Source organism: Vanacampus margaritifer, chromosome 2 (genome assembly GCF_051991255.1).
Source record: "Vanacampus margaritifer isolate UIUO_Vmar chromosome 2, RoL_Vmar_1.0, whole genome shotgun sequence".
Classification (NCBI taxonomy): Eukaryota; Metazoa; Chordata; class Actinopteri; order Syngnathiformes; family Syngnathidae; genus Vanacampus; species Vanacampus margaritifer.
Window position 1 is genome coordinate 45,469,480 of NC_135433.1, and position 13,239 is coordinate 45,482,718.

General features: G+C 38.6%; 1 protein-coding gene across 1 annotated transcript in view; it reads right to left on the reverse strand.

Moving 5' to 3' along the window:
* obscnb (obscurin, cytoskeletal calmodulin and titin-interacting RhoGEF b) overlaps positions 1-13,239 on the reverse strand; it is an 83,837-nt gene that overhangs the window by 36,883 nt on the left and 33,715 nt on the right. Inside the window, exons 29-44 of the mRNA XM_077556701.1 lie at positions 12,763-13,029; positions 12,370-12,639; positions 12,023-12,292; positions 10,498-10,764; positions 9,474-9,740; positions 8,972-9,238; positions 7,754-8,020; positions 7,161-7,427; positions 5,782-6,048; positions 3,914-4,180; positions 3,214-3,480; positions 2,910-2,984; positions 2,732-2,806; positions 2,033-2,110; positions 1,621-1,887; positions 488-562 (exon numbers count right to left, since the gene is read on the reverse strand). Coding sequence (XP_077412827.1) covers positions 488-562; positions 1,621-1,887; positions 2,033-2,110; positions 2,732-2,806; positions 2,910-2,984; positions 3,214-3,480; positions 3,914-4,180; positions 5,782-6,048; positions 7,161-7,427; positions 7,754-8,020; positions 8,972-9,238; positions 9,474-9,740; positions 10,498-10,764; positions 12,023-12,292; positions 12,370-12,639; positions 12,763-13,029 — 3,513 coding nt within the window. The remainder of the gene's footprint in view (positions 1-487; positions 563-1,620; positions 1,888-2,032; positions 2,111-2,731; positions 2,807-2,909; positions 2,985-3,213; positions 3,481-3,913; positions 4,181-5,781; positions 6,049-7,160; positions 7,428-7,753; positions 8,021-8,971; positions 9,239-9,473; positions 9,741-10,497; positions 10,765-12,022; positions 12,293-12,369; positions 12,640-12,762; positions 13,030-13,239) is intronic.

Genomic DNA, 13,239 nt, shown 5'->3' on the forward strand with positions numbered 1-13,239 from the left:
AAGAAGATATGAAATTTACTCAGCCTTTCTCCAGTCTATCAAACACAGCACTAAATCCCATCTAAAGTCAGAACAAAATCGCAGTTCATCCTTTGAGCTCACGAGTCTTTGAGGTGAAGCATAATGTAGAAACTGAAGTCACACCTTTTTCCCTTGAATCCACAAAAGACCAGAGCCAGAAAAGATAATACCAAAAAGTGTGCACTGTACAGCAATGCCAAGTGTAAGACAAGCCATCAAAACCAATGCGGGCAAGAAAATGGCCAGCCATTAACATCCACATAAATGGGCATCCACTTGTATAGCGTATCATCATGAACAACTTGGTTTTGAGCATTTCTCTCAAGGACACTTGAGACCATGAGACCCAGACCTGTCCCCCGACAACCAAATCAAAATGTCAAACACCATTAATAAAAAAAAAGAAGAAAAAAAAGGAAAAAAACACACAAAAAAAAAAAAAAAAAAGCATATATACTGACATTACCTTTGAGTGTTTCATGTATCTCCTGCTTCTTCTGCTTATCTTTAGCAATTACCAATGTTGCTTCAGTTCCTTTGGCTGAAATGTAAACATGATTTAAGCACAATGGCAACAGTGAAAAATGTAAGGCCATCACCGGAGCAAAGCCGCAAGCTGAATACTTCTGTCAAACAAACAGCTGCATGCTGCCAGCATCATACCAAAATAAACACACATAAAAATGACAAGGGGAATACCCCACACCCAAAGCAGCATTTGACATAAAAGATACAAGAAAACCACAAATAAGCCAGAGGCAGAACATGAAGAAAACCACGGACACTTTGAGCCAAACAGCAAAAGCTAAGCCATAAAAATTATACTTCTGCAAATCACAGCAATGCATTACACTAATTCTTTACAACAAATGCAAAGAAAACCACCACCAACAACAACTAAACACCATTACCATCTACAGTTTCCTATATTTCCTGCCATTTCCTGCCACACATTAAAAGCTTTGGACTTTTCTTTTTTTCTTTTCTTTTTTTTTACAGCATAAATTTGTTGCATAAATACAGATGACAATTCACATGCAGCCAGTAAAATTGGCAAACACAAGAGCCCTGATCTGTAGATTTAAAAAAAACAAAAAAACAAAAGAAAGAAAAAGTTTGGCCATTGACAGTATTTCACAGCATATTTCAGCCATGATGTAACTGAGTATTTAAGATTGCAGATACAAATAAATGGAAATAAAATGAAATGAAAAAAGCAAACAAATAAACAAACAAAAACTACAACTGTTTAAATTCCAGACTGGACAAAACACATAAAGCTGAAAGCCACGTAAACATTAATACCTTCCACTTTTTCTTTACTTTCCAGTATTTTTGTTCCCACTTTAGCAGCAGGGAGAGAAGCTGGCGGCTTAATGGCTGAGAAGAAATAATATTGTCAACTACAGTGCTTCATTAACTTCAACCTACCTATTTGGTAACACAACAAGGGCATAACAGACAGCCAAGTCTTATTCATGCAACGTGCTATCAAGTAAACCACTGACAACCGAAAAGCTGTTCCAAACCAACTGCAGCCTGACACCAAAGGCCATTGAATAAAGTTGACATAAAAAGTCAATCTTTGCAACTCCCTACCCTTGATCTTGACACAGGCTGTGGTTTTCTGCTCCCCGCACACACAGCTGTAGTCTCCGCTGTCTTCCGGCACCACTTTGGTGATAAGCAGTTCATTCGCACACGCTTGCTGCTTCATCTGGTACTTATCTCCGTACGTCAGGACCTGCGGTCCCTTCTTCCACTCCACTGAGACTAAAGGTTTAGAAGTCTCGCAGCAAAGAGTAACCGTAGATCCTTCGTCGGCCTCCAGACTCTGCAGTTTCTTTGTGAAGGTCACTGGTTGGGCTAAAATATACAGATTATGTCCATCGGACATCCACAGTGAGCTGAGGCAGTGTACACCCTGGACTGGTCGCCAGTCAAAGAAGCTTTCAAACTCATAATCACACTTAATTTTGGAATTTCAGCAATAGCATTACTCAACATTTACCTTCAACTTTGTGCTCCCGAGTCTCTTCTTTCACGAGTTGCTGTTTAGAGATCTCACTGGTCTGTTGCAGTGTCACAACTATGAAATTAAACATTGATTTGTTGTAACCTCAGTTTGAAAAAACTGCTTAACGTTTTGACACAGAGCTACTAATGTTTGACAACATACAAGACAACAAGGACCTGCCAGTCATTCAGCCTCCATGCAGGATGTAACCAAGTAGACCAAATATGGTCCTCACTATAGGAACTAGGGCACACTAATAGAACAACTATGATGAACACAAAAAGTTGTCCTGCTAGTATGCCAGCTAAAGTTATCTTCAGCTGGCATACTACCGAAAGCAGAAATATATAGTTGTGGAGGACAGAAGTAAATAAATGTTTCTAGTAGGACAATGTCACCCTATCAACATGCCCCGGTCATTCTACTAGTGCGCTGATTCAAATGCTGGGGACAAGGAGTGTAGAAATTCATGGACCTTAAGATAGATATCAAAGATAACTGCTCATATGGTTTTCCACAGACCAAGTGTTCTTTAAAATATATAAAAGACAACTTACATGATAAAAAGACACAATAGCTAAGCCAAAAACAAAACACTGGGACACTTCCACAGACCACAAAAATGCACAGGACCGACTTTTTCTTTTCTTTTCTTTTTTTTTTTAAAAGCACATGGACATGGACTGATATTACCTTCTACTGTTTCGTGTATTTCCCGCTTCTGCTGCATTTCCTTACCAACTACCAACGTTTCTTCAGTCTTACTGGCTGAAATGCAATTACGACATAGAGTATAATAGCAGCAAACTGCCTCCACATGCGACCAGCACAAGTGGCAACGAAGAGTGCTATCTTCTCTCCATAAAAATACCTTTCACAGTTTCTTTAGTTTCCAGCCTCTTTGATTCCACTTTAGGAACAGGGAGGGAAGCCGCTGGCTTCATGGCTGAGAAGAAACAATGCTGTCACCTACTACTGCATGTCATTATAAATATAGGAAACAAAACTTCAATGCCAATACAACTTAAAGCCATAAAATTCACCATCAGGCAACCAAAAACAAAAATGATAATTATTATAATGTACATTTTTAGAAGAACAGAGTTAGATGGTTGTAAAAACAGACAACAATCTGCCATAATGAGATGTTTAAATTAAATAACACAAATTCCTACCTTTGATTTTGAGACTTGCTGTTGTTTTATCGTCTTCGCACACACAGCTGTACTCTCCACTGTCTCCTTCTGTTGCTTTATGAATAAAGAGTTCATTCACGGTTGCCTCTTGCTTCATCTGGTACGTTTCTCCAGACTTGAGCACCTGTCTTCCCTTCTTCCACTCCACTGAGACTTTTGGTTTGGACGTCTCACAGCAAAGCGTAACACTGGATCCTTCTTCTGCCTCCTGACTCTGCAGCTTCTTTGTGAAGGTGACTGGTAGGGCTGAACATTTTCAATTGGACAGCAACAAAAAATATGACATGAAATTAGAAAACATGACAAAAAAAATTATCTAATGAGGTGGGTCACCTCGTCGCATACCAAGTATACAGCAAAACCTCCAAAGTGAAAATTTAATCAGCTCTTACGACGCTAATTGACTACCAAGTTTTTAACCATTGTTTAAAACTTAACACTACATTTAACTGCCATCACTGTTACTCTTGTGGCAACATCATAAATAAAAAAAAGAGATGAAAATAAGCAAAACATTCTTGTGGCTACTATGCATGATGATGGTTTGACTTTTGCTACCTTTGGAGGCATATTTTGGGGTGTGAACTTCAAATTGTGCTATATTTGGGCATTTGACATTGGAGAGTGCATGTTGTGAGAAACGTAAAAAAAAAAAAAAGTACCTCAAACTTCATCCTACCTATAACGGTGATGTTAGCTGCAGTGTTGTTCTCTCCACACACACAGCTGTACTCTCCACTGTCTTCCTCTGCTGCTTTATAAATAAAGAGTTCATTCACAGTCGCCTGCTGCTTCATCTGGTATTTTTCTCCAGACTTGAGCACTTGTCTTCCCTTCTTCCACTCTACTGGGACTAAAGGTTTAGACGTCTCACAGCGAAGAGTAACACTGGATCCTACTTCGGCATCCTGATTCTTCAGCTTCTTTGTGAAGGTCACTGGTTGGGCTAAACATATTTTGAATTGGTTAGCAACCAATGATGTTAAATGACGTACATGTAGACATAATGTTCAATCTTCAGAATTATGGTGGACCAAAATTGCCAAAAGAATAAATAAATAAATAAATAAATACTGATATAAAAATTTGTGCTGTCAAAGTTAAAGCGTTAATTGATTAATTAAACAAAAAATTATTGCATTAATCATGAATTAACGCAGGTTAATCGCACTATTAATTTTAACCATAGATTATCCTTTAGCGTGACAGCGGGTAGCTACGTTTAAGGTAGCACAGGCTGTGTTTGAGCAATAAACATAATTTCATGCATTAGAGTAAAGCATTTAATGAATGTGTGCGTACCACATTTTGAATATTTGTTCATGTCAAAATATCGGGGTCATTTTTTTCCATTTTAAATTATGCAAGTAATTAACTGATTTGAAAAAGAGGAGGATAAAAAAATGTTGAAGACGTCCTCATAACATTAAATGTCAAAAGAATTAAAAATTGTAGATAAAAAAGGCTTTTTTTAATAAGCGATTAATCGTGATTAACCAAATTCTAAGATGTGAATAATCTGATTTAAAAAAAATTATAGTTTGACAGCTCTAATACAAATCTAATTAAAAAATTTAATACAAAAAATAATATAAATGGAAATATATTAATCAATAAATAAATATGCACTGCTCTCATATTTATTTATTTCATGCTGCAGACAATAGGTGGGTTTCTATCCACTATCCACAATTTTCAAGAATTGCGAAAAAGAAACTGAATGGAAACGCCAGAAATTCGAAAAAAAGGCCCAAAATTCACCAAAAAGTTTTTATGCTTGGAGAGAGTGGTTTTTGAAGCGTATCAAAAAAAGGAAAATGCGCATTTTGGCGATGGAAAGAGGTTTTGCGAATAAGTGACTACAAGACCGGATATACGTCGCACGTTTTGACCGATACTACATTACACGCACGTTTGTAGTTACAGTAAATGACGGATTATAAAGTAAGATATGTTTGTGGAGACGAAGAAACACGATTCTTTTTATAATTAATTAAAGAAAAAAAATACTAATGCCATTTTAGATGGCTTTATTACCATCAGCTCTTAATGTAACAACACATTTCACTTACATGCGGGAGGGAAGCCAACAAGATAAACTACTTCCGTTGAGTCTGTCAAAACCAACATTCCCACCTGGAACTCCCCATTGTCCCAAAGTTCCGTCACTACGAGAACGTCATCTCGCGCCGCATATTCGCAAAAAAAGATCGGATGGAAATGGGCATAAGTTGCATGTCCGTTTTGCGCATTTTCACAAAATTTGCATAAACATTTCGAAACATTTGGATGGAAACCTGACTAATGTCAGCATGAAATGCATAAGGAAATGTTATTCAAAGAGGAGGTGGTATGTCTTGTGTTGAACTATTCGCCAGTGTAAACTGCCATTAAAAAGAGGACTGTTCTCTCACTCAAACCAAGCAAGTCAGCGAATAAGTACTGTAAGCTTCGACGTCTTTCCTTTCTTTCTTTATTTATTTTTGACAGATTTGCAATCCCCCATACAGAAAAAATACTTGCTAGGTGACTTTGTATTCTTCCTACCTTTAATGGTGAGGCTCGCTGCAGTGTTGGTCTCCCCACACACACAGCTGTACTCTCCACTGTCTTCTGTCACCACTTCGCTGATGTGGAGTTCATTGATGCACCCCTGCTGCTTCATCTTGTACTTGTCGCCAGACTTTAGCGCCAGTCTTCCTTTCTTCCACTCCACTGGAACTAAAGGTTTAGACGTCTCACAGCGTAGAGTAACACCAGATCCCTCTTCGGCCTCTTGAGTCTGGAGCTTCTTTGTAAAGGTCACTGGTAGGGCTAAACATTTTTAAATTGGTCAGCAAGCACATTTTAGAAAGAACAAAAACATGGTGAGGTAAGGTGGGACTTTCAAAGTCATCGTTAAAGTTCTCTAAAACTAAATCTGCTCTTCAATGCTGATGGACTTAACGGTGAATACTAACTAAAAAATAAAAAGTACAGAAAAAAAATAATATATATAAATATATATAAAGTGATTTTTTTTTTTAAATGGTGGGGGGGGGGGAGTACTGCTATTGACCCTGGGAATATTGCTGGTAGCCTAATTTAGTGGCATCATAAAAAAATATAATAATAAAATAAAAATCCTCCAGGTTTTGATATCCTCTGAGGCCTACTGTACTTTATAAAATGTTTTTATTTATTCTTATTATTTTTAAATCATTCTAATTTATGCATAGACAGTACCTTATATACTGCACATAGCCTAATTACATTTTAAATAATGTATTTATATTTTTTATTTCTTAATTTGTAAAACTATTTTATGCAATTCAACATTAAAGCAAAATGTTTTGTCTCGACTTAGGGCCTACAAACAATTAGACTTACAAACAGCCTTTCAGAACTCATTTTTGTGCATTATATTTTAAAGTGGAAATCAACCTTAAACATTTCTTGACAATAATATGCTATATGTGACCTCACTTGCCTAAACATGACATTCTGATTATTATTACATTTGTGGAATATGAGATATGAAGCAAAATCCACCCATTTTTATCTGTCTCAGGAGGCGGCCATTTTGCCACTTGCTGTCGACTGAAGAGGACATCATGCGTTGCTCAGGGCTCAGGCAACGGCCAATTACAGCTCACCTGTTTTCTGAAGCTAAGCTGTGATTGGTTGTTACCTGAGACCTGAGCAACATTAATGTCATCTTCAGTCGACACCAAGTGGCAAAATGGCCGCCCCCTGAGATGGATGAAAATGGCTGGATTTTGCTGCTTAACTCATATTCCACAAACACAATATCAACCAGAATACCACATTTAGACTAGTGGGGCTGCATAGAACATATTATTGTAAAAAGAAAATTGGGGTGTTTGAGTTTCCCTTGAAAGATTCCACTGTATGAGAAACAATTTGTGACAAAACCCTCCTCCTACCTTTAATGGTGAGGTTCGCTGCAGTGTTGTTCTCCCCACACACACAGCTGTACTCCCCACTATCTTCTGGCACCGCTTCGCTGATGTGGAGTTCATTGACACACGCCCGCTGCTTCATCTGGTACTTTTCTCCAGACTTTAGCACCTGTCGCCCCTTCTTCCACTCCACTGAGACTCCAGGTTTCGATGTTTCACAGCGTAGTGTAAACCTGGATCCCTCTTCAGCCTCTTGAGTCTGCAGCTTCTTTGTGAAGGTCACTGGTTGAGCTAAACATTTTTAAATGATCAGCAACGAACGATGTCACGACATTACTGCAGATTATAAAACCAGTCGCTCTTATAAGACGACTATCAGATACACTGTTACTCTTTTGGTGGCATCACAAAAATGGAAGAATGCGCAAAACATCCCTGAACATTTAAACCTTGAGCACGCACCATTACTGGTGGTTATCGTTTGAGACATATTTTTCAAGAAAAAATAGGTTTAGTGAAACAATAAAAGTACAACTTTGGGGACATCTCACTTCGGAATTTCCACTTAATTCAAAACTATAGAAATCTTTTTTTAAGTGACTAAATCTTCCTCCTACCTTTAATAGTGAGGGTAGCTGCAGTGTTGTTCTCCCCACACACACAGCTGTACTCCCCACTGTCTTCTGGCACCGCTTCGCTGATGTGGAGTTCATTGATGCACCCCTGCTGTTTCATCTGGTACTTTTCTCCAGACTTCAGCATCTGCCGTCCTTTCTTCCACTCCACTGGAACTTCTGGTTTTGATGTCTCACAGCATAGTGTAACCCTGGATCCCTCTTCAGCCTCCTGACTCTGCAGCTTCTTTGTGTAGGTCACTGGTAAGGCTGGGCAGATTTAAGTAGAAGGTTAGGAACAGTTGCATTGAAGGAAACTGACATAGAAGTAGAAAAGCAACTCGTTATCAGTTGCTAAAAGGATAAACCAACAAGGACAGATTAGCCTATTTCTCCAATTGGTGGCCAGGGGTGTTCATTGACTCAATTTGGATAGGTGCTGGCATCTATTAGAAGAGAAACCTTTTTGTACAAATACAACTTTGGAATAATATGCCAAGTGAAATTTAAAACAAAATAAAAATGACAACTAGGGAAGGAAAGCAGAGAAATGACAAGTCACAAAAATACAATAATGGACACCTACAACATTGCGGATTAGAATGGCATCAAAGGGGAAGTCAATCTCCCAATCTTGACAATAATATTCTATGCAGCCCCATTAGTCCAAATACGGTACTCTGGTTAATATTGTGTTGGTGGAATGAGTTAAGCAACAAAGTACAACAGTTTTCATCCATTTCAGGGGGCAGCCATTTTGCTACTTGCTGTCGACTGAAGATTACATCAATGTTGCTCAGGGCTCAGGCAACAACCAATCACAGCTCACCTGTTTTCTGGAGCTGTTACCTGAGACCTGAGCAACAGTGATGTCATCTTCAGTCGACAGCAAGTGGCAAAATTGCCACCCCGAGATGGATAAAAACGGCTGGATTTTTCTGCATAACACATATTCCATCAATGTAATGTTACTCAGAATGTCATGTTTACACTAGTGAGGTCATATATAACATATTATTGTCAAGAAATGTTTAAGGTTGACTTTCCCTTTAAAGAACGAGTCTCTACATATTATCAAGATGTTGAATAACGGCATTTACAACATAATTTAATACTCATTTGAATTCATCTTAAGATGCTGTAAATGTGCTTCAACATGTACTGCTGTTTTGGTTAGCCACTGAGTTTGAATAGCCTGTATTGATGTATGTGCCATCATACCCTTGATCTTGACACTGGCCGTGGTTGTCTGCTCCCCACACACACAGCTGTACTCTCCACCGTCTTCGGGCTCCGCTTGGTTGATGAGTAACTCATTCACGCATGCCTGCTGCTTCATCTGGTGCTTTTCTCCATACGTCAGCACCTGCGCTCCCTTTTTCCACTCCACAGGGACTAAAGGTTTAGAGGTCTCACAGCGTAGCGTAACCCTGGATCCTTCGTCGGCCTCCTGACTCTGCAGCTTCACCGTGAAGGATGGCGGCAATGCTGCGCAGCAAAGATTACATGTCAAGCTCGGCATTTATACTGCATGGTCAAGTAACACAATTCCGATTATTTTATTTTTTTTGCTCTTAAGTGGCCCAATTAGGATATGCCTCAAAATGTAATGTATATCTTTATATTGCTACAGTGACTTGCACTTAGCAATATAAAGATACAGTGACAATATGAAAAAAACTGCTGCAGTGTGATGTGATACATTACAAACATGAATCAGTACCATTCACTTTTACGATTGCCGATGTCTTCTGGTCCCCACATAGACAAGAGTAGTCCCCACTGTGGTCCGTCTTGGCATTCCTAATACGAAGCTCACAAGAAGCCTCCTTCTGCTTTATTTCATACATCTCTCCAGAGGTGAGAATTGCAGAATCCTTCCTCCACTGAACGTTGGCTGTCGGCTTCGATAGCTCACAGCGAAGTGTCACAGTTTCACCTTCCTTTGCTTCTTGATTCTTGAGCTTTTCTTTGAAAGTGGCAGGCAGGGCTAAAACACAACAAATCATTACTTACACTATTTTAAATACTATGCAAAATACTGCACTTGTTCAAAAACTGTAGTGCCGTTGCTTGAATAGACACCATCTCCCAATTAATTGTCAGAAGGTGTGTTGAGAATCATAAAATCTAAAAATAAAAATAAAAATAAAAAAACACACCCCAAATAGAACACACTGTATATTATATTATTGGGCCCAATACCCAGTGTTATTTCAAGTTATCGGTACTCACGACGATGGCCAATACCAGTATCGGTTACTCTCTTGTGAGTAAGGCATTTTCAACACTTTGGATTGGTCAACAGTTCGTAAAAATAATACCAACACTTGTGGACTTACCAATAGTAAAGTTGAAATAAAAAAAAACATATTAAATTTTTCAAATCGTGATTCATGAGGTTTCCGCCCAACAGCAGCGACGTCTTACAATAGTCTATTTTTTGTGTGTGCATAATTTATATATTTTAAAGGTTAAGAGGTGGAGAAGCGGTGAAAATGAATTTCCATTAAATCCTTATGCCAGTGGTATCTCAAATGCATATTGATTGAAAATCTATATTTTCATATTATTTAATAATGTTTTGAGAAGACGTATAAAAATAAAAGATCTATCTTACATCAAATAAATGCCTCACATCAGACACCTGGTACCTTCCACAGTTGTATGAAAACATCTACCACCGTGAGACAAAAATGGTAGCTGATCATGATCACGAAATTCAGTTTCAAAATATCTTATCTAACCTTTAACAGTCAGCTTGGCCATGCTCTTGGCAGTGCCCACGTCACAAGTGTAGATGTCAGTGTCGTCTTCCTGGAGGTCTTTGACGGTGAGCGATAAGACGCCTTCCTTCTGGCTCATGTCGTATCGACCGCCAGCCTTCAGCTCCGTGTGCCCTTTGAGCCACGTAACCGCAGAAGGGCTTAGAGTCGTCTCGCACTGCAAGGTTACAGAGGTCTTCTCGTCAGCTTTGCTGTCCTTGAGTTCTTTGGTGAACTTATGGATTGGCTCTGTCAAAGATTGATAGTAAAAATAATTTTTTACAGTAACAAATAATCAGCGGTTTTCCAAGTGTGTGGTGCAGCAGCTTAAGAAAAATTAAGAAAATAGTCAATTTTTTAAACTTGCTAATGTAACTTACGTGACGCTACATTGTATCTGCAGATTTAAGGAAGCCACATTTGAGATGTTTGCCATTTTTAAGGCTACTTAAATAAAATTCAAGACCTCGCCTTTACTAAATATGATGAGATGGAATTTGTAAAATATTCTTGTTTTAAGGTTGCAGACCAAAGTAAAATTTTGAAGAATTTAGAATTTTGTATTCGCAAATTTTATACATATTTGTTTACATTTTGTTTTATATTGTACAAATGTATTTATTTTTATTGCCAATGTGTAATTTTTATTATTGTATTTTATATATATTTTTTTTTTACAGCATTTTATATATATATTTTTTTTACAGCATTTTATATATATTTTTTTTTACAGCATTTTATTTTTGGACCATAATGGAACTCATTAAGTTAAAGGTTATTAACTCTTTTACTGCCAGACGTTATCCAAAAAACAACCCCGACAGTGCCAGCCGATTTTGAGCATTTTAACTCATCTTTTAAGGCAAACAGAACATTTAGCAAACAGGTTGCAGTCTGTTTCATGTTTGAAAAGCACTGAAATTAAATATTAAGGCTTAATGTTCCATTAATATAACATTCTTCCATGCTTAATGTGTGAATCCTAACCCTAAGTAAGACGTTTTGTTGAATATTCCCTTAAAAAAATTTATGTTTAAAAATCGATTCCGCATATCGAATCGATTCGAGAATTGCGCGATGTATATTGCGCGCGTTATATTGCCGAATCGTTTTTTTTTTCTAACACCGCTAGAATACGTAAATAAACATTTTAAAAGAGTTAAATACATATACAATAAGTACAAAATATTTTATAGTAATTGCATACAGCTTACCTTTTTTTTAATCGTATGTGGCCTTGTTAAGAGCAATAAACAGTGGATTTAAAAAATAACATCTAGATGTGCAGCCTTATTTTTGAAAATTCAAGATAGAAACCTTTAAAAATCTGCTGTGTTCAGGTAAGAAATGGATGGATTTTGAGTGTCAAAGATGACAGAGTAAACAAAATGAATCTGTTAAGTACGTCAACTATTAAAATTGTTGACAGTATATGCAATCAATGTAATATGAAACCACCCCCATCTTAGAAAAAAAAAAGACCAAACCTAAACAATTTCATCCTCACCTTTAACCTCTAGCCTGGCCTTCGTGGTTGCCCCTCCAATAACCTCACAACTGTACTCTCCGGAGTCTTTCATGGAGACGTTGGAGACGACCAGCTTCATGACCCTCTCTTCCTTGATGACATCATACTTCTGGCTCTTCCTGATGGTTTTGCCCTCCTTTGTCCATTTGACAATGGAGGTTGACTGTGTCACCTCGCAGGTAAGAGTGGCATCTTCACCTCGAACCACACTGACATTCTCCAGGTCCCTTGAGAGTGATGAAGCTTTTCCTGCAACAAATATTTTGTCACTGTGATCTACAAAGTAGCATTGATTTGTGAATGTAGACACAAGAAAAGCAATTCACCTTCAACAGTTAGTGTTGTTTTGGAGGTCAGATCTTTAATGCTGAAGACCACATCTCCGGCATCAGCAGGGGTGACGTCCTTGATGGTCAGCATGTATTTCCGTCCTTTGCTGTTTACTTTAAAGCGGCCTCCGTTGGTAATGGTTTGGCCATTAAGAGTCCAGGTGCACTCGTCTGTGCTCTCGCGAGACAAGATGCACTCGAAGTCGCACGTCTCACCCTCGTTCACCTCAGCCGACTTCAGCCATTTTGTGATCCCGATGCCGATCTCTAGGGGGGAAACCAAGCAGAATCCAGTTTCCCACTTTTAAAAATATACTTCAATCAAGCAGTGTAAATCCGGCAAAGGTTACTGTTATTGTGTTGGTGGGCCACCCTCAGAACAAGACCTACCTCTTACAGTGACCTTTGCTTTGGACACCTCAGTCCCAAGATCACAAGTATAATCCCCCGCGTCATCTTTGGTCACATCCTTGATGATCAGTCCCAAAGATTTGCCCGTGTGAAGCAACTCATATTTTGGTCCAGCTTTCAATGGGTTTCCTTCTTTCCTCCACGTGGGAGAGACCCTAGGCTTGGACGCCTCACAAGCCAGAGTAATGGAACCTTTCTCTTCACCAACAACATCATCCAGAGACTTGAGGAAGAGGGCAGGCTTTTCTGGAGGGTTAACCAAGTAAAGAGCAAATTAATAGGTGGCAAATCCAGATCCAGAAATTAAAACCCTGCCACAGTTTGGGTTTAGCCCCAGGTGCTAGCTAGCTAGCTAGCTCCTTAGCTAGCTCCAATGGTGCTCGTTTACCTCCTAGGGAGCTAGCTAGCTAGCTAGCACCAGAGGCTAAAGCCAAACTGTGGCAGGGTTATTAACTT